This window comes from Gastrolobium bilobum, unplaced genomic scaffold, assembly GCF_033153095.1.
Source record: "Gastrolobium bilobum isolate Gb01-03AN ecotype WA unplaced genomic scaffold, APGP_CSIRO_Gbil_v1 utg8041, whole genome shotgun sequence".
Taxonomy (NCBI): domain Eukaryota; kingdom Viridiplantae; phylum Streptophyta; class Magnoliopsida; order Fabales; family Fabaceae; genus Gastrolobium; species Gastrolobium bilobum.
This window is the reverse complement of record NW_026897652.1, coordinates 557,599-576,369: the sequence shown is the minus strand read 5'-3', so window position 1 is coordinate 576,369 and position 18,771 is coordinate 557,599. Positions and strand designations below refer to the sequence as shown.

The 18,771-nt window shown below is 34.4% G+C and overlaps 2 protein-coding genes across 3 annotated transcripts; one reads left to right on the top strand and one right to left on the bottom strand.

The window, feature by feature from the left end:
• LOC133308987 (DNA damage-binding protein 1a) lies at positions 1-14,632 on the top strand. 2 transcript variants are annotated; one of them, XM_061509716.1, is made up of 19 exons: positions 1-288; positions 396-444; positions 604-663; positions 775-866; positions 1,662-1,713; positions 1,865-1,927; positions 2,047-2,096; positions 3,936-4,011; positions 4,852-5,061; positions 5,192-5,298; positions 5,507-5,615; positions 7,078-7,278; positions 7,418-7,633; positions 10,441-10,551; positions 11,866-12,141; positions 12,511-12,785; positions 12,914-13,265; positions 13,356-13,640; positions 13,857-14,632. In XM_061509716.1, exons 1-19 carry the CDS (start codon positions 185-187, stop codon positions 14,436-14,438), a joined length of 3,270 nt encoding a protein of 1,089 aa, XP_061365700.1. In that variant the 5' UTR covers positions 1-184; the 3' UTR covers positions 14,439-14,632. The 2 variants fall into 2 exon arrangements, with proteins under 2 accessions (XP_061365700.1, XP_061365701.1); XM_061509717.1 differs by lacking the exon at positions 1,865-1,927.
• Positions 14,633-16,491: 1,859 nt separating this feature from the next.
• LOC133309022 (protein WHAT'S THIS FACTOR 9, mitochondrial) lies at positions 16,492-18,771 on the bottom strand. Its single transcript, XM_061509764.1, has 2 exons — positions 18,551-18,771; positions 16,492-18,235 (listed from the first exon to the last, which is right to left on the bottom strand). Exon 2 carries the CDS (start codon positions 18,141-18,143, stop codon positions 16,944-16,946), a length of 1,200 nt encoding a protein of 399 aa, XP_061365748.1. The 5' UTR covers positions 18,144-18,235; positions 18,551-18,771; the 3' UTR covers positions 16,492-16,943.

The window sequence follows — 18,771 nt, the reverse complement described above, 5'->3', positions numbered from 1 at the left end:
AAAGCGAAAGCGCAAAGCAACGACTCAGTAGGGGATGTGTGTGTGTGTGTGTGTGTGAGAGAGAGAGAGAGAGGTGGTTGTTGCGAAGAAGCAAAGCGGTTAAGTAACAATTGTAAGAAGAAGTGAGAGCTTGTATTTTGTAGCAGCGCTCAGAGTGAAGAAGAGAAGAGAAGAGAAGAGAAGGATGAGTATATGGAACTACGTTGTGACAGCTCATAAACCTACCAACGTCACTCACTCCTGCGTTGGCAATTTCACTAGCCCTCAAGACCTCAATCTCATTATTGCGTATTCCCTCGTTCCATTCCATTCACTTTTTCCTCTTTCTTAGGGTTCGTTTATTTCAATTCTATTCATTACTTTCTCTAATTGTGAATAATTCGATTTTCATTCAGGAAATGCACCCGCATCGAGATTCATTTGCTTTCTCCTCAAGGCTTGCAGGTATCATCTTCTCTTCTCTTCTCTTCTCTTTTGAATGCACTGTTTTACTCACGGGATGAGTTGTTTTAGAGCTGAATCCTTTTAATGGAATATTTTATTATTCCCTTTGAATGAATATGTAATAGAATCGGATTATTGAAGTAGAATTTCTCTTTGCAGCCTGTGTTGGACGTGCCAATATATGGAAGGATTGCCACACTTGAACTCTTCCGCCCTCATGTGAGAAAATAAAAATAACCAGCGATATTTGTTGAATTGCTATTTAATGTATTAGTTTTATTCTTACATTAAAATCATCCTTTTTCTTCTTCTTGTTTTGCTCTCAAACAGGGTGAAGCACAGGACTATCTGTTTATTGCAACTGAAAGATACAAATTCTGTGTTCTTCAATGGGATCCCGAGACTTCTGAGCTTGTTACACGGTATGCATGAAAAAGCAGCAATTGTTTCCTTAGGAATGGACTTACGTTCAGGATTATTTTATAGATTGAAATTAAACATTATTTTTTTAATCTTTAGCAATTATTGATGTGAGGGCCATACCAGCAGTCAACTGGTGGTTAATGTCATGTGGCTCTACTAACAATCCCATTGTGAATTCGGTTATGCAATAATCCTCTTTCTTAGGAGTTTGGACTTCTGAAGAAGGAAATTAGCATCCCGTAGAAGTTAGAAGGCATAACCAGGATTATTTATGGATTGCAAATTTTTAGTAGTTTGGTAAGTTGCATTCATATGACCTCCCCAGGCTAAGCCTCATTCACTAGACTGCCCCTTTTACTTTCTTTAGAGTGGGATTAATGATTGATAGTTTCCTGGTTTTGAGTACAGTGGCTTAAGTGTACAAGCTAGGAATTTCAATAAAGAATGAAGATTGGAATGTTTTGCTGACGTTGCGTTGCTAATTGTATAGTTCCTGACTGGGTCATTTGGGACCCAAACAGGACTTTCGGAGTTAGAGTTAAGTAGGGAATTGTAACTCAAAACAATAATGGGATCCCCAACTCAAATTTTTTGAGTTTGGTGTACCTTTAACCCTAAGAATATATGATAAGATAGATCCCCCTAAAAATGAAAATAAATGAAATAGTAAGCTAAAATAGCTCAAAGAAACAGTAAGGCTTTCCAATCTCTTTATATTATAAATTAAAATTCCTAGTAGAGATATAATGTTTATCTCATTTACTTGTTGAATTAACTGTGTCATTGTCATCTAGGGCGATGGGGGATGTTTCCGATCGTATTGGACGTCCCACAGATAACGGTCAGGTATTTACATTTTTTCACTTCTATCTACTAATAAAACTTGTTAGTGTAATACAGTTCTGATATTTTTAACAACATCAATGCTTTATCTAATCTAGGATCAGGTAAATATTGTGCAGTGCATTTCAGCAGTTATCCTTTTCTCTTTCTGCAGATTGGCATTATTGATCCTGATTGTAGGTTGATTGGACTCCACTTGTATGATGGTTTGTTTAAAGTATGTAACTTTTTCTCATTTACTACCCTGCAAAAATATTAGATTAGAATAACCATAAATTTTGGCTTTCTGTATCATGTTAAACAATTTGAATGATTTACTGTTCATTGATCTTCCAGGTTATTCCCTTTGACAATAAAGGACAGCTCAAGGAAGCATTTAATATTAGGTAATCCTATTATTCTTTTGGTTGTCCACACATGGATTCTATGTACAATTTGACCATTGATTAATGATTACCAGTTAACTATGAGTCTATGACCTTGATTAATGATTACCAGTTAACACAGTTCTAGCTTTGTAAATATGAACTTTGAATCTATGTCATGTTGGATATTGTCATGTCTTTATATAAGTTGAGATTGAAAAGTTGACACTGCTTCTGGAGCATCACGGATTTGGGTCAATAATGAATTTAGTTACAGCTTTATTTGAAACAACAGAAGGAAATTTGAATATACTTTGATTTGTTGGTTTAATCTATGTTTAGTTAATGGATGGTTTAACAGCCAAACTTTCTACCAGTTAGATGGTTAAGATACCTCATTTTCCTTGGGCTTCAAATATCTCTGGTTCTCTTCCTTAAAGAAATCATTTATCTTTGTGAGAAAGACTTTTATTGATGATTATGCTCGATATGTATATATGGTAGAAGAGAAAAGAAAATGCACTGCATGTAACATAACTTGGTCAAAAGTTGGTCAGTTGGCCTGTTGCTCACCTGGCTATGTAGGTCAATACTCAATAGGAAACGAGTGAATAAATTCCATTCCAAATGAAGTACAATTTCAAACTAAGTGGATATATTTTGGATTGTTTAGCTCTACAACAGAGACATGTGGCAATGGCTGCAGAAATATGCTTTGATAGTTTCAGTTTTTGTCTTTCTGAAAAGACTTGACTACAATGGGTGGATCAGCATCTAGGTTCCTTGTAGATAAAAGCTGAGTATTGGTAGCAGAACAACGTGGAAGATTCTTTTTCAATGTTATCAGTTTTCAGTTGGTCATTGCATACCAATCATTAAAGCTCAATATAGTAATGTGGAGTCATGGATGTAAATATTATTGAGCTGTTTTTTTTTTGAAAGATGTTTAACAAAACTGTAGCGTTTCATAGTGGAATGAAGTCATGGATGTAAGCAGATGTGATTCTTTATGTCTTTTACGTTATGTCCCTGCTGTTATTTTGGATGATGGGTGTGCTGGGAAAACAAACCTAGCTTTATTATTTACTTATTTAAGAGAACATTAATAAAAATGTGGGTGTAAATTATTTCTTAAATTCTTCAAATGCTAGAATTGACAGTGATGTAGTTGATAAGAAGATCACTGCTTATAGTTTGGTGATAAATTTGACAAATATAATGTTAGAATATATAAAAATGTCTAATTGATTATATTTTAGAATAGTTTAGAGTATCTTATATGATCTCTTAGGAATAATTTCCTTATATCTGTATGATTTATTTCCTTATTTAATTAGGATTTGGAGTCTAATCTAGTAGGGGTTAGTTCTTTGTAGCTTGTATCACACGATAACACATCAAATGGATACCAATTTCATATTATTTAGTCTTTATTCTCTCTTTTCTTCCTCCTTTACCTAAATCCGTATAATTTCAACATATAATTTGTAATGGTTGTAATATATCTTAAAGAGCTAACTGTCCTAAAAACATAAGCTTTTAAGTCCAAGCCCAGGCATGCTTCCGATTTATCTCTCATAATAGATATGTACTTTAGTTATTTCATGAATATGTGTGATGATGCCAAATAACTTCGTTGAGAAAATTACGGAAAAGGAATTATTGGTAAACTTTTTCCAATTTAGGAACAATTAACCAACACTTTTAAACAGTTGAGCTGTTTTTTTTATATATATATTTTAAATTAAAAATACTTTAACATTGAATTTCTTTCATGTAATTTTGTTCCCTATTTTGTTTCTCTTTTTATGTTTCTGTTTCTGATATAAATTATTAAAATCATGATACATTTGTTTTCAGGCTTGAGGAGCTCCAAGTTTTGGATATCAAATTTCTTTATGGTTGTTCTAAGCCAACTATTGTGGTTCTTTACCAGGTTTCTAATTCTATTCTACCTATTGTTTTGGAGCTTTTAGTTGATTAGTTCTTCAAATAGACTCTGTGAGCTGCTATCTTGTTTTGCTGATTTTCTTTCCTTCACTCTTTTATTTTGGTTTGGAAGGGTGGACCGAGGGAATTTACAACAGCTCTTGCTCTTGCTTGATTTTCTGCATTTATCTTCAAATGTGGATAAAAGAGTATGGGCCCTTCACTCCTGTGGGAGATTTCTTGTAAATCCTTCCATTTCCTTTCCAAACAGGGAGAAATTCTTTCTTAGTAGTTTCTATTTGGATATCTGGTTAAGTATGTTCTCTGAACAACAGTTCTGAACATTTCCTCTCCCCTTCTGCAGCATGCCGTTAAAACGGTCCTTCGGTGTGTGTACCCAAAAATTTTTATTTGAGGGAACTATGTTTAAGTGTTCATATCTTTGTACCGATGGAGACCTGGCTACATTTGGTCTAAAGATTATTTTTCTACAGTAAGCATGTGATTAGTATAAGACCGTATGCTTTCTCTGGTTTTTCAAAGAACTCCCTCAAATTTCTAATTTAACATATATTGTTGTAGTTTCAGTTTATTTCTGTGCATATTCATATTCTTCCATAACATCTCTATTCAATGTTTCTATGATTCTGCCATCTATGAAAATATCTGCCCCCCAATGCACTCCCCCCCTTCCCCCCCCACCCCCACCCAACAACACAGAGAGAGAGAGAGAGAGAGAGACACACACACACACATATATATATATATATGTCGTTTATGTTATTTGGTTAAAAACATAGCTGCTTTTAGCATACAATCTTGAATATTGTTTTTTCATCATTGACAGGATAACAAAGATGCTCGTCATGTTAAAACATATGAGGTTGCTCTGAAGGATAAAGATTTTGTTGAGGGTCCATGGTCCCAGAACAATCTTGATAATGGGGCTGATTTATTGATACCAGTTCCCCCACCTCTTTGTGGTGTGCTTATTATTGGAGAAGAAACCATAGTATACTGCAGTGCTAGTGCTTTTAAAGCTATCCCAATCAGACCAGTATGCTAAATAATAGTATCTGCTACATCCATTTAAATCATCCGCAGTGAATTTATATTTTCACAAATTGTATGTATATGACACAGGTTTTTGGACTTCTCTTAATTATACCTTATGATATGCTTTTCAGTCAATTACAAAAGCCTATGGAAGAGTTGATCCTGATGGTTCTAGATATTTACTTGGTGACTATACAGGGTTGCTTAGTCTACTTGTAATAAGCCATGAGAAAGAAAAGTACGCGATCACTCATTCACTTGTTTCCATGTTGGCTTAATAGATTTATTACTCTGTCTTATGCATAGATATGTTTATTAAAGAAAGTCTTAAGTGTACTAAAAGAAAAGAAAAAAAGAAAAGAAAGTCTTATTTTATCTTAAAAAAACAATCAATCAATATTTTAACTGCTGCATCTTATGGTTTATCATGTACATTTATTTTGTAGGGTTACAGGACTCAAAATTGAGCCCCTTGGGGAGACTTCCATTGCATCTACAATATCATATCTTGATAATGCATTTGTCTACATTGGCTCAAGTTATGGAGATTCTCAGGTGGGGTAATAAACTTGAAAACTACTTTATAAATGTCAATGGTGTGAATTATATACATGAAAGTTAATTTTATCCAAAAGTCTTTTTTTAGTAACTGCTTTTGTTTTTTTAGTAACTGAATTTTATCCAAAATTCTGAGTACCCCAAGTACTAGTTTTGAACCTAGTATGAGACTTATCATTATTTCTATATGAAATGGAGTCTGTTACTTATGCTGGATTGATTGCTTACTAATTATGTTGAGAATTTGGACTCTTGAAAGTACTGGTCTAAATGTAGTGTACAGAGCATGGTTTTGTTTCTATAGTAAATGACAAGGTTGTTAAACTCGAGTTCAGGGAAACTCAAAAAGACTTTTGAAATATTACTTAAAAAGTATGTTCTACCCAAACATAATGTAACAGCATATGTGATAAGATTGAACCTAAAGATGAAAGAAATTCTGGAATTTTATTGGTAAATGTGGATCAAAATAGGATACACAATCTCAGTACACACTGTTTGTAATGGGAAACAGAGAGAATTACAACAACGGAAAATTACAGACATAAGACAGACACCAATCCAGAGAAAAACGAGAGGCTCTGGTTCCCTCCCAAGTCACAATTCTCGAAAATCCCAAGTGATTCCAGAATGTCCTTCCCAGCTGTTTTTTTTTTTTTTTCTTATTTGTTAACAATCCCTGTCCCTTGCAGTGAGTGTGACACCAACCGAATAACCACCTAACCCATTTCCTTAACTAATCAATGCTCAGCAATACTGACATCAGCATTAGCATGAGGTTTTGAACCCGTGTCTTCTCCTCTTCTCCTTTCATACTTCTTACCAAACATTTTCTTAGCCTTAACCGTATCAATATGTATAATAAATGGCTTTAATGTTTCTAAAGTGAATGTAGATAAGTTATCTACATTTGCTCCCAAAACGACGTCGTTTTGAGTTGAAAAATTTAAAAATTATAATGAAAAAGACTATTATAACCCTGAAATAAATTATAATTACAAAAATACCTTGATTTCCGCCTCAAAACGACGTCGTTTTGAGCTCAATGTAGATAAGTTATCTACATTGACTGTAGAAAAAGCGAACCCATAATAAATATTCATCATTCCAAGTTCATAACTAAGCAAATGAAAATAATAAACTAAAAACATAAGACAATATAGGAGGGAACTGCTTCCTTGTTCTTAGCTGCTTCACCTAAATAATCAAGTTTTTTCTAATAATATTTTCTTTTCTTCTAACATTTTTACACTGTAATATTAGAGAGATAGAGAGGAAGGGCAAGAACAAATCTTTATAAGGTAGCTTTTGAAATATTTGGATTGCTTTCTTCACTGTTTGCTCTGGTCATGCTGCTTTAAAGACTTTGAAGTGTATTATGGCATGTTCATAGCTGATTACTTTTATTGCCATATTTAGGCATATGACATATTAACAATTTCTGATGGGTGACATACAGCTTATAAAACTAAATCTACAACCTGATGCAAAAGGTTCTTATGTGGAAGTTTTGGAAAGGTATGTCAATTTGGGGCCAATTGTAGACTTCTGTGTGGTAGACCTTGAAAGGCAAGGCCAAGGTCAGGTTGTAACTTGCTCTGGTGCTTACAAGGATGGTTCTCTTCGTGTTGTCCGTAATGGAATAGGGATCAATGAACAGGTCAGCTCCCTTCCTCTTTCCCCAGTGTGGTACCTCTGCACCCAGTGACACAATCAAAAGGAAAAGAAAAAAAAATCTTCATATCAAACAACATGAGCTTTGCAAAGTATTAATTTTTTGATGAATTTATTTGATGTAGGCATCGGTAGAACTTCAAGGTATCAAAGGAATGTGGTCACTAAGATCTTCAACAGATGATCCTTTTGACACATTCTTGGTTGTGAGTTTTATAAGTGAAACACGAATCTTAGCAATGAATCTTGAGGATGAGCTGGAAGAAACTGAGATTGAGGGATTTTGTTCTCAAGTACAAACTTTATTTTGTCATGACGCAATTCACAATCAACTTGTACAAGTAAGTTCTGACCTTATTTTCCTACAGTGGTGGTTTTCTTCTTTTCTTCCTTTATTGATTTAATGCCTACAACTCTGACCAAAATTAAGAAAGATGGATGTTGAGAAAGCTTGATGAGAAAGCGTGGCTAAATGAAAAGTTGAGATTTGATAAAATAGAAACCTTTGTTCTCAATTATAATTATTAAAATAACAAAATATTCAACTACTACAATAAGGGTTTTAAACACCCTTTTATATACTAATTACAAATCAATACAAAATTCAAAATCCTAAAAATAAATATAACGATAACTATCTTCTAAAAATAAATAAATAAATAATTACAATTAAATCATCAAAAACATTTCAAATCTTAGATTTAAAATCACATCAAATTTGCTACTTTCCTTTTTTTGCCGATCAGATTACAATCAAATAGGCTGCTTCATTTGGACTTGAATTTGGTTGAAATGTGTTAGCTTTTAAATTACTGCTTCTTTGAACATTCAAGTCATCCTTAATGGGCCATAATTTTGTTTGACTCCAAACTTTTTAAATCAATCCGTTTATTTGTTGGGCCATGCACAATGGGCCGACTATAAGTGCATCATTCTCCCCTGCTAGGAAAAGATTCGCCCTAAATCCTGCTTCATCTTCATTCATATCAATATCTTTAAGTGGCAACTCAAATGACAATTCTTTCTCTATTAGATCTTCATCATCTGATTCTCCATCAGATTCATCATAAACTGAATGATCATTATAGATTGGATTATCATCGTAGATTGAATAATCATCATGAACTAAATTGTTATTGTAAATTGGATAATTATCATAAATTGAATTATCATCATAGATCAGATAATCATTATAAACTGGATTATGATCATAAACTTTAAAGTCAGTAATATTGATTTGCATCTCGATATCTTAAATAGTGGATTGATTTCCATATTGTACTACCCAATTATGTTCTTGGTTTAAAATCCTCAAATAATTGATGTCCTCTCCATTATCAGACGTGTCTTCTAATTCAATTCCTTCTTCGGATTGAATGTCCAGCTTTGTATGCGTAAGTCGCCGCTCCAAATCTTGGATTTTGATGCTCCACGCCTCTATAAGTTGTCGTTCAAAAACTTGGATTTTCTTGTTATGTATCTGCACAAGTTGTCTCTCCAAATTTTGAATTTTCTTGCTCTGCGCCCGCACAAGCTGTCACTTAAAAACTTGGATTTTCTTGCCCTGTGCCTGTACAAGTTGTCGCTTCAAATCCTGGATCCGCCTTTCGAGCTCTTCATTTTCTATGTCTCATGTATCTATCTGACGTGATTGTCTGTCTTTTTTAAGAACAAATCCACGTCCCTCCCAACACGACTCCACCATCCATAATTATGTTCAGCCATTGGTTGAAGGCAACCTAGTACACTGATACCAAATGACGTCGAAAGTGCATAGAAAATGTGGCTAAACAAAAAGTTGGATAAATAAAAAAGAAACACTAATTTCTCAATTAAGGTTTGTCAAAATAACAAAATATTAAATTACTACAATAAGGGTCTTAAACACCATTTTATAGACTAATTACAAATCAATTCAAAATTCAAAATCCTCAAAATAAATATAAAAATAAATACCTTCTAAAAATAAATAAATAAATACAATGAAATCATTTAAAACACATCCCAAATATTAAATTTTACAATGTTGCTTCATTTGGACTTGGATTTGGTTGAAATCTGTTAGCTTTAAAATTGCTGCTTCTTTGAACATGCAAGTCATGCTTAATGGGCCATAATTTTGTTTGACTCCAAATGTCTTGAATCAATTCGTTAATTGGTTGAACCATGCGCAATGGGCCAAATGTAAATGTGTCAAAGCTATTCATAGTTGTAAAGTTATTTTGCCTTATGGATTTACAATAAAATTTTACTATTATGTTGTCTATTTATTATATTATTCTACCGGGTCGCTTTTCTTAAATTTTCAATTCTCAGCTAATCAAATATTGATCGCAATAAGTATACCCCCTTTAATTTGTTCTCTTTAAAGATTAATGGTATGCTTAATCTTGTGAACATCTACATAAAAATTACCTACAGTCAAAATATCAGTATAGTGTGTTGTGTCATATTTTGTTATTTTCAATTTTAATAAACTTATACTTCCTGTCAAAAATTAAAAAAATAAAATAAAATTCGTATCCTGTATCTACTAAACAGGACTGATTTCTTAGTACTGCCATGGCGTTTGTTCATGGGGTTTTAACAGGGGTTTCTTCAAAATATATGCATCGGTTTCTTTGTGTGTTTTTTGTTCTTTTTTCAAATTTGTTAAATCTTATTCTCCATTTTGTTGTCACGTTTCATGTAAATGAAATCATCTTCTATCCAAAGGAGATATTATTTTCTTGTGCACATGTAGCTGACTCCACTAAGTGGGATAAGGCTCAGTTGTTGCTGCTGCTGCTCATTTTCTTTGTTTTTGATAAAATTCCTCTATTTTGTGAATAATATAAGAAATTTTGTTTAGAGTCTTAGGAGAATACAAAGATTATGGATAAGTCATAATCTGAATCAAACAAAAAGAATCAAAATCCATTGAAATTAAAAGAAACAAAGGTTTGAAATTATGCTTCTTGTGTATTCACGAAGCTTCTTATGAATGCTTAAGTCTTGCATGGATCTTTGCAATTTATCTATGAGTAATCTTCACAAGTTGATGCCATACATTATTCTGCTGTACTCTTCTATGTCTATTTTATTTTTTTTTAATTTTATTTTGTGTAGTGGCAGCAATCTTTCATTAGCTAATAAACCAACATAACAGGTCACTTCCAGCTCTGTAAGACTGGTCAGTTCCACAACTAGAGAGCTCCGGAATGAATGGCATGCCCCATCAGGCTATTCAGTAAACGTAGCTACTGCAAATGCTACTCAGGTTTGATTATGATGCTCTATAAATGTTATCTTTTAAAATTGTGTTTGATATTTGCATGGTGGTTTTCTAATTGCAATGGGTTCCCTCATCAATTTGCATTTGTAAGCAGAGCAGAATTACTGAATCTGTCACATTCCTCCTCCCACTCTTTCCCATGGGATTATTTTGATGTACCTTTTCTGTCAGGATGTTGAGAGTTGGTCATCCATGAACAGCTTCTAATCATTAATTTTAATATGATTTGGGCATCTGTTCTACTAGTAGCTAGCTGCTAGTGCTATTTGGAAGAAAGGCACTGTGTTTAGAAAACTATATAATCATTAAAGTAGAATGTAAAGCATACTAGGTTCTACCTTGGGTTAACTCTAAGATAAAAGGAGAAAGACAGCCAAAGGTATATTGAATTAATAGTCATGGAATATTTGTCAGTGGTTGTTTGAATTTTTTTGAGCAATGACTTTATGGCTTCTGCAAGCATGAAGGCCAAGAGGCTTTCAGTGAGCGTTAGTTTTCTGTGAGGCCTCTGGTTTTAAATGCCTACTTCCAATGTTTTATATACTTAAGAGAATCATTTTCTTGGATTCACCGAGGATTCTTTTTGGTTTTTAGTGAAGTTCCAGTAATAGATATTCAATATGAATGTTCATCTTTTGTACTGATAAATTTGTTTTTGTTTTTTGCTCTGAGATTTTAATTCACATATTATAATATTTGTTTTGCTTTATGTTTTTGACTAATACAAAAAAGTAATCCAATAACAGTGGAAAGTGAAACTTAAAAAAGTTAATGCGCAAGTGACAATGCAGATTTTACATGATTTAATCCCTTTAAAGTTGAAGGGATTTTCCACCACGGAAAGACTCCTCTTTAAAGAGGAGAATTCCAGATTCTGAGACACTTCAAGCTACTGACTAGTGAGTAGTGACTACGAAGTAATATATTTTGTGTGAAATTCTTTGAATGCAGTGAATTTTGGAAGAATTACTTTTATATTTGTTATTGGCATTGAATAATTTTGAGTAATTGGCACTGAAATACTAAAAGTCATTTTGGCTAGAGTAACATTTTTTTTTCCTGCTGGCTGAATTAATTTTGGGACCCCAGAATAACTTGGCCTCTGATATTATTTCTGAATCTCCTCAATTTATTTTGGTATGGTATCCAATCAAGCTCTATAGATGTTACCATTTAAGTGAATTTTCTTCAATCTTTTTCTTTAGTTTTACTTTATGACCATTTCCGTTGTTGGATTTTGCTATTACAACACATTAAGTTTGTAGTCAAGTTGGTAATTATGGTTATAACTGGATACAGGTTTTGTTAGCCACAGGAGGTGGGCATTTAGTTTACCTTGAAATTGGAGATGGCATACTGCAGGAAGTAAAGCACACCCAACTGGAGTATGAGATCTCATGCCTAGATATAAATCCCATTGGTGAAAACCCCAATCAGAGTCATCTAGCTGCAGTTGGAATGTGGACTGACATAAGTGTTAGAATTTTTTCTCTTCCTGATCTGAATCTCATTACAAAGGAGCATTTAGGAGGAGAGATAATACCTCGATCCGTTCTTCTTTGTGCCTTTGAAGGGGTAGGCTTTCCTTGAGCTATCTCATTTGATGGGTTTTTTTTTTTTTTTTTTTTTTTTTTCTTTCTGCTTAGTTATTTTGTTTCTGAAATGCCTTATGAAGATTTGGAATGCTCATATCTTTCATTGTAAGTTCAATTTTTAGAGTAGGGATATTGGATTTTTACACGGGAGCAGTTGTGGGGCACATACTAGATCAGCAACATTAATATCTTTATACAATCCTGCACTTTTAAATATTTTTGTAATGTTGTTCGAGGATTAAATTGACACATTGCTGAGCTTCCATCTCATTTTTCATAAGTTTAATGGTAGTTTCCTAGTTCCAAAAATTCTACTAAAGTATATTGCTTTTTTCATTTTATTCTCCAGATATCCTACTTGCTATGTGCCCTCGGTGATGGCCATCTCTTAAACTTTATGTTGAACAGAAGCACTGGTGAGTTAACTGATAGGAAAAAGGTCTCTCTTGGGACACAACCTATAACTCTACGGACATTCTCATCCAAGAATACAACCCATGTTTTTGCTGCATCTGATCGGCCAACGGTGATTTATAGTAGTAACAAAAAATTACTCTATAGTAATGTGAATCTGAAGGAAGTGAGTCACATGTGCCCTTTCAACTCTGCTGCTTTTCCAGACAGGTATGTTGGTCTTTGTTAGATTGACATCCAAGAATTTTATCTCCTTATGTTGTTTCCGGGTCTTATACATTTTGATGCAAAATCCATTAACGGTGATGGTACTCAGCCACTATTCATGACTTCAACAGTTTGGCGATTGCAAAAGAAGGTGAACTCACTATTGGCACCATCGATGACATTCAAAAACTTCATATTCGCTCTATTCCACTAGGGGAGCATGCACGGCGTATCTGCCATCAGGAGCAAACCAGGACCTTTGCTATTTGTAGTTTGAAATACAACCCAACAAGTGCTGAAGAATCTGAAATGCACTTTGTCCGCTTGCTGGATGACCAGACTTTTGAGTTCATATCAACTTATCCACTTGATACATTTGAGTATGGCTGCTTTATAATTAGCTGCTCCTTCTCAGATGATAATAACGTGTATTACTGTGTTGGAACTGCTTATGTATTGCCAGAGGAAAATGAACCAAGCAAGGTAAAGTTGACAAATATGTGTTCTTTTCAGCATTGTTCTGCTCAAAGCTTCTGATATCCTGCTATTTTGCCTATTTTAAAACAAACGTAGGGAAGAATTCTTGTTTTTGCTGTTGAAGACGGAAAGCTACAGCTAATTGCTGAGAAGGAGACAAAAGGAGCAGTTTACTGCTTGAATGCGTTTAATGGTAAATTGCTTGCTGCTATTAATCAAAAAATTCAGCTGTACAAGTGGGTGCTCCGGGATGATGGTACCCATGAATTACAGTCTGAATGTGGACATCATGGACACATCCTAGCACTATATGTGCAAACTAGAGGAGATTTCATCGTAGTTGGTGATCTGATGAAGTCAATTTCCTTGTTAATGTATAAGGTAAGCCTGAGTTGTCTTAATGCTGAAGTTTATTGTAAAGGTTGCAGTTTCCCTTTTCTTCTCTCTCTTTCTTAAAGGCACGACAGAAGTTTCTGATTGGTTTTCTTAAATTTTGAACTGTCGTGTTCCTTATTGTTACAGATGAATAGTTGATTTTCTGTATATTGAGTACTCGATTTTCTTTTGGAATGATACATTGTTGTTCTTTAATATTAGCATGAAGAAGGCGCTATTGAGGAGAGAGCTCGTGACTACAACGCCAATTGGATGTCAGCTGTTGAAATCCTTGATGATGACATATACCTTGGTTCAGAAAATAGTTTCAATCTCTTTACTGTTCGGAAAAATAGTGAAGGTGCCACTGATGAAGAACGGGGTCGTCTTGAAGTAGTTGGTGAGTATCACCTTGGAGAATTTGTCAATCGGTTCCGGCACGGCTCCCTTGTTATGCGCTTGCCAGATTCTGACGTGGGCCAGATTCCAACTTTCATTTTTGGCACCATTAATGGCGTGATTGGTGTAATTGCCTCTCTTCCTAATGAGCAGTATCTTTTCTTAGAGAAGCTTCAGTCAAACTTGAGGAAGGTGATTAAGGGCGTTGGAGGGCTCAGCCATGAGCAGTGGAGGTCATTTAACAATGAGAAGAAAACTGTGGAAGCGAGAAATTTTTTGGATGGGGATTTAATTGAATCATTTCTTGATCTGAACCGCAGTAAGATGGATGAGATTTCCAAGGCAATGGATGTTTCAGTAGAGGAGTTATGCAAGAGAGTAGAAGAGTTGACAAGATTGCACTGAGTTTATCCTCATTTGCAGCTTCTTTGTTCTTTATTCTCGTTAACATCGTTTTATGTATTAACTTATTTCCCCAGCTATGCAGACATTAGGGAATGGTTTGCATTTTGCAATATATGGATCACAAATGGTGTATAATATGTATGTCATATGGGTTTTCATTTTATACTTTTTCTCTTTAGCATTCTCTTAATATTTGGTGTCAAGATGTCAGTTATGCATTGCAGTTGCATGTTATATTAACAATTGAATCAGACGAGGCAAAAATCATCTGGTCGAATCTAACGTCGTATATAAAGATGTAACTTTAATGATTACGTCTTAATATTATTTAAAAGTTTACTTTTGGATGTAACAGAAAGGAGTAAATTTCCAATTTTATCTTCCTGACTTATTTTCTGAAAATTTGGTCTTTAAAAGATTTGTGAATTAAATTGATTTTTAATTGATAATTTTGTCATTGAATAACTGTAATCTGATTTCAGTGAACAGTATCTTGTGAATTATTTTATTGTCAATCTTTTAAAGATTAAGTTGATGCAATAATATTTGGAGGGCCAAATTGATATTCTAAAAGTCCAATGGTGACCTTAATTCTATAAAAATGCAACGAGATGAGAAATTAGACTGGCTGTGGCTGGTCAAACTGATAAAATTGGGAATTAGTATTTTGATCCATCATTTACAAAATTGTAGTATGAAAATGATAAATCAGTTGTGAAGCGCTCTATTTGTACAAATCCTCTATGATTCACGCAGTGAATGAGTACTTTGTAACTCTCATCTGAAGAGAAAAAACAAAAAAAAATAATTTGAAAACTTCAATAACAGAGGGATGGCGTTAAATTCTAACTGAAAACAATTGAATCACGTCCATCTTTTAATTGGTAGGACAGAGGACGGATCCAAGAAGAGAAAAAATTAAACCATGAAAATCAATTGATTTAGTTTAATTTGGTTTTTGTAAATTTGTTTTTGCCAAACCTGAACCAGATTAAGTCATCAGGGTGTAAAATTTTTTTGTTTTTACAAAAAAATATTGCTAACACCCTTAAGGCCAACATAATTGCAAAATCAAAGCAAGATGCATGCAATCACAAATGCAAAATCAAAGCAACGAAGGTGTAAAATCAGAACATACAAAAAACAAATACCAAAAAAAATAACAAATCAGAATAGCTCGTTGCATATTTTGTTGTCACCTGGGAGACAAATGCTGGAGTGTAGAGCACGCGTCACCTGCTGGTCTATGAATGGTAGAGCCCTATCTTGTAGTAAGGATGATTTGAGCGACTAAATTATATACTGAAATCATATTCTCATGTCACGTGAAATTGTTCTCTCATGTCACTCTTACATCGAAAAATATGCCATTTTTTTTTTAAATAAAAATAAAAATTGATGAAACTCACTTTGTTTGTCTCTTAACATGAGAAAGCTCGTCTTCTATTACATGAAAGAACTTATCTCTTATTACATGAGAGAAATAATCTCCATTATATATTTTCTCTTTAATTTTTTATAAAATAGTAAGGTTCAACAATCTTTCAACATAAATGGACAATGGTAAGCTCTGGCGATTTAAAGAAAATATTATTTATCATCATTATGCTTGTTATGATTTTTACATTTATAAGATATAAAGGTACATGCATAATTCCAGTTTAGTTTTATTAGGATCTTAATACTTTAAACCTCTCTCATTACCAGTTCAAGAACAAGACTGGTTTTCAAAACATCAGAGACACGCATCAGCTCATCTGTCATTTTGTTCCAAAGAAAGATATAAAACAATAGTTGCCATACTATTCACATCTTATGTTAATGATTATTGGTTTGAGGATACCTTGCCTTTCTTTGATTTGGTAGGACCTTCTTGTTTCTTTTTCATAACAGAAAATTGTCTTTCGGGCACAAGTGATGGCAAAAATATAAAGTGGCACAAAGCCGAGGTTCACAGCAGCCAGGTATCTTTGAATTTTGGAGCTCTGTTGTATATATTGATATAAAAGTAAAACCTCACCTTGTACATAAAGAGAAAAAACACCTGAGTTTAAAGAGAAAAAAAAGAAGAAGTCAAAATTACCTCTCTCAAATCCCTGAAAAAGTATCTCAGTTTGCAAAAGGATGCTCATAATTTTTAAAACAGATTTTTCATTCTCATAAAGATTTTAAGAGATTTTGGAACAAAATTTTCTTGAAGTGAAATTCAATTGTGGCTGTACCCGTGTCTATCTTTCCCATGTCACTAATCTTCTGACGATATTGAGCTGGCACTGCTGATATGTTTGGTTATTAACAGTTCTTCACAGGTGACAAGGTTGGTGAACGGTAAAATACAAGCATCCCATCAAGGGCAGATTTCAAGAATCTCACCAAGCCAAATCACATTAACATAATGGCAAAGAGCAAAACCACATTAACATATATCAGCAAGGGTTATGTAGAGGGCCATCTGAATCATATTCAGAAAATATGGGATCTGATTTATCCTTAGAATTAAGCTGGTTAGATTTTTGAGTGATGCAAACTTCCTTTCTCACCCCCCACCAAATTAGCATCTGTGCTTTTTTGGTGTACACCCCTACTCCTATCAAGTAGTCCTTTCTTCAGTAGGCTTGCAAATTCCTCTCTAATTTTTACAAGGGGATGATTCTGCAGGAGTTCCTGGCCATTGTAGGCCTCCCTAAGAACAACTGTTTGAGTGTCACTCTTCTTGGAAATGTAAAAAATACCAGGATGGCGCTCAAATACTTTAGTGAACTTCTGAGGTAGGGCGAAGGGGCTACGCAAGTTGCTGACATTCTTACGCTCAGTTTGCTTGTGAAGTGTAAGGTGAAGAAGCTCATGAAAGACTCCAACTATCCTCTTCTCAGATACATCAGTACGGGAATCCAAATGAGAGGCATTGATGTAAGGCGAAGTATAGGGGAGTTTCTGCCACTCTTTCAACCACTCCATGCATTTTCTTTTCAAACCAAAACCTCGGGTGAAACTAATTGGAAATGCTAAGGTTTCATTGTTTATATCTTCTTCCTTTTGTTGTAGAGAACTATTCTTCTGTAACTCTGATATGGCAAGCTTGTCATCCCAAAATAACAATTTCAAGCCAACACGATCATCAGGGAGGCGAACAAAAGAGAACATTTCAGGGTAATCCAGAACAAAAGAATGCTGGTAATCATATGGTAAACCCAAGTCCCATTTTAATTGGTCAATGGTTTGCAGAGGAAGGATCCTATCTCTTGTGAGCATAAGCAATTTGCATAACCTGTCCCTGAGTTCCAACTGATTTTGCTGAAGGATGTTGACTTGCTCATGGTGGAGCTTCAAGGCTTCAGGACTCAAGCTGTAACACGGAACAGGAGAGCCTCCACTATCAAAAAAATAGGACTCAACAAAAATATTAGGATATCTTCTGATAAAGGCTGAGAGCTTAAGGTCATGGGGAAGACCAAGTTGTCCACGATGGTGAGAAAGATGGTATATGGGAAGGCAGCATTCAGAAGAAGAGTAAATAATCGAAACAAGGAACCCAGCTGCCTTAAGATCCCTCTGACCAGCAACAACAGCATCCAATGTTCTATCTTTCGCCCATTTCAACTTTATGTTCACCAGACTAAACTTCTGCTGGTAAATGTATCCTTTTTGACAACCATGAATGAAACCACAATTTCTTGCAGTGCCAAATAACCAACGAAACATCATAAAAAATTAATATAACAAGCATAACTAGCACACAAATGAAGCCCTTTGTACTTGTAGTTACCAGAATCCACACTTTGCTTTGAGAAATGCAACTGCATATATAAAAGCAGATTTAACAAAATTCAACGAAGGTAAGAAACATTCTCCAATTTCTCTAGGAAGCCTGTATTCGACAGAAAATCAGATCTAAAAGCTAGAAAGCAATTTCCTAGGACCGAAAACAAAGCAAAATCAAAACAAAAAAAAAAATATAATCAAAGGTATACGAGTTAATCAACATAATAAGTTTGAACTTCAAAAACAAAACTATTTATTCACATTATCACAACGCAAGAGCAGGGCATCTCAATAAATAGGACGGAACAGAGGAATAAAACCACCCAAATGGATATGCAAATTAAAAGTACCTTAAACTGTGTGACCAGAATTGTGAATCATTGGTGACACAGAGACTGTTGTTGTTGTGAACATAAAATTAGAAAAAGGAAGGTTGATTCGCTGATTTGGGTTTTAAAAAATGATGGTTACGGAGACAAAGGGGAGAATAACACAGCCCAGGTGGTACGCTGTTGGTTGCACTTCCCACTTCCCAGACACGAGGGTTTTGTATCGTGTCTGGCTTCTTGCT

What these genes read in the sequence shown, in the direction of transcription:
- LOC133308987 (XM_061509716.1), top strand. Translation starts at nt 185, where the DNA reads ATGAGTATATGGAACTACGTTGTGACAGCTCATAAACCTACCAACGTC. An exon ending in TGTATGATGGTTTGTTTAAA is followed by an intron (nt 1,928 to 2,046) that starts GTATGTAACTTT and finishes TTGATCTTCCAG; the next exon opens with GTTATTCCCTTTGACAATAA. An exon ending in TCTGCTGCTTTTCCAGACAG is followed by an intron (nt 12,786 to 12,913) that starts GTATGTTGGTCT and finishes TGACTTCAACAG; the next exon opens with TTTGGCGATTGCAAAAGAAG.
- LOC133309022 (XM_061509764.1), bottom strand. Translation starts at nt 18,143, where the DNA reads ATGATGTTTCGTTGGTTATTTGGCACTGCAAGAAATTGTGGTTTCATT.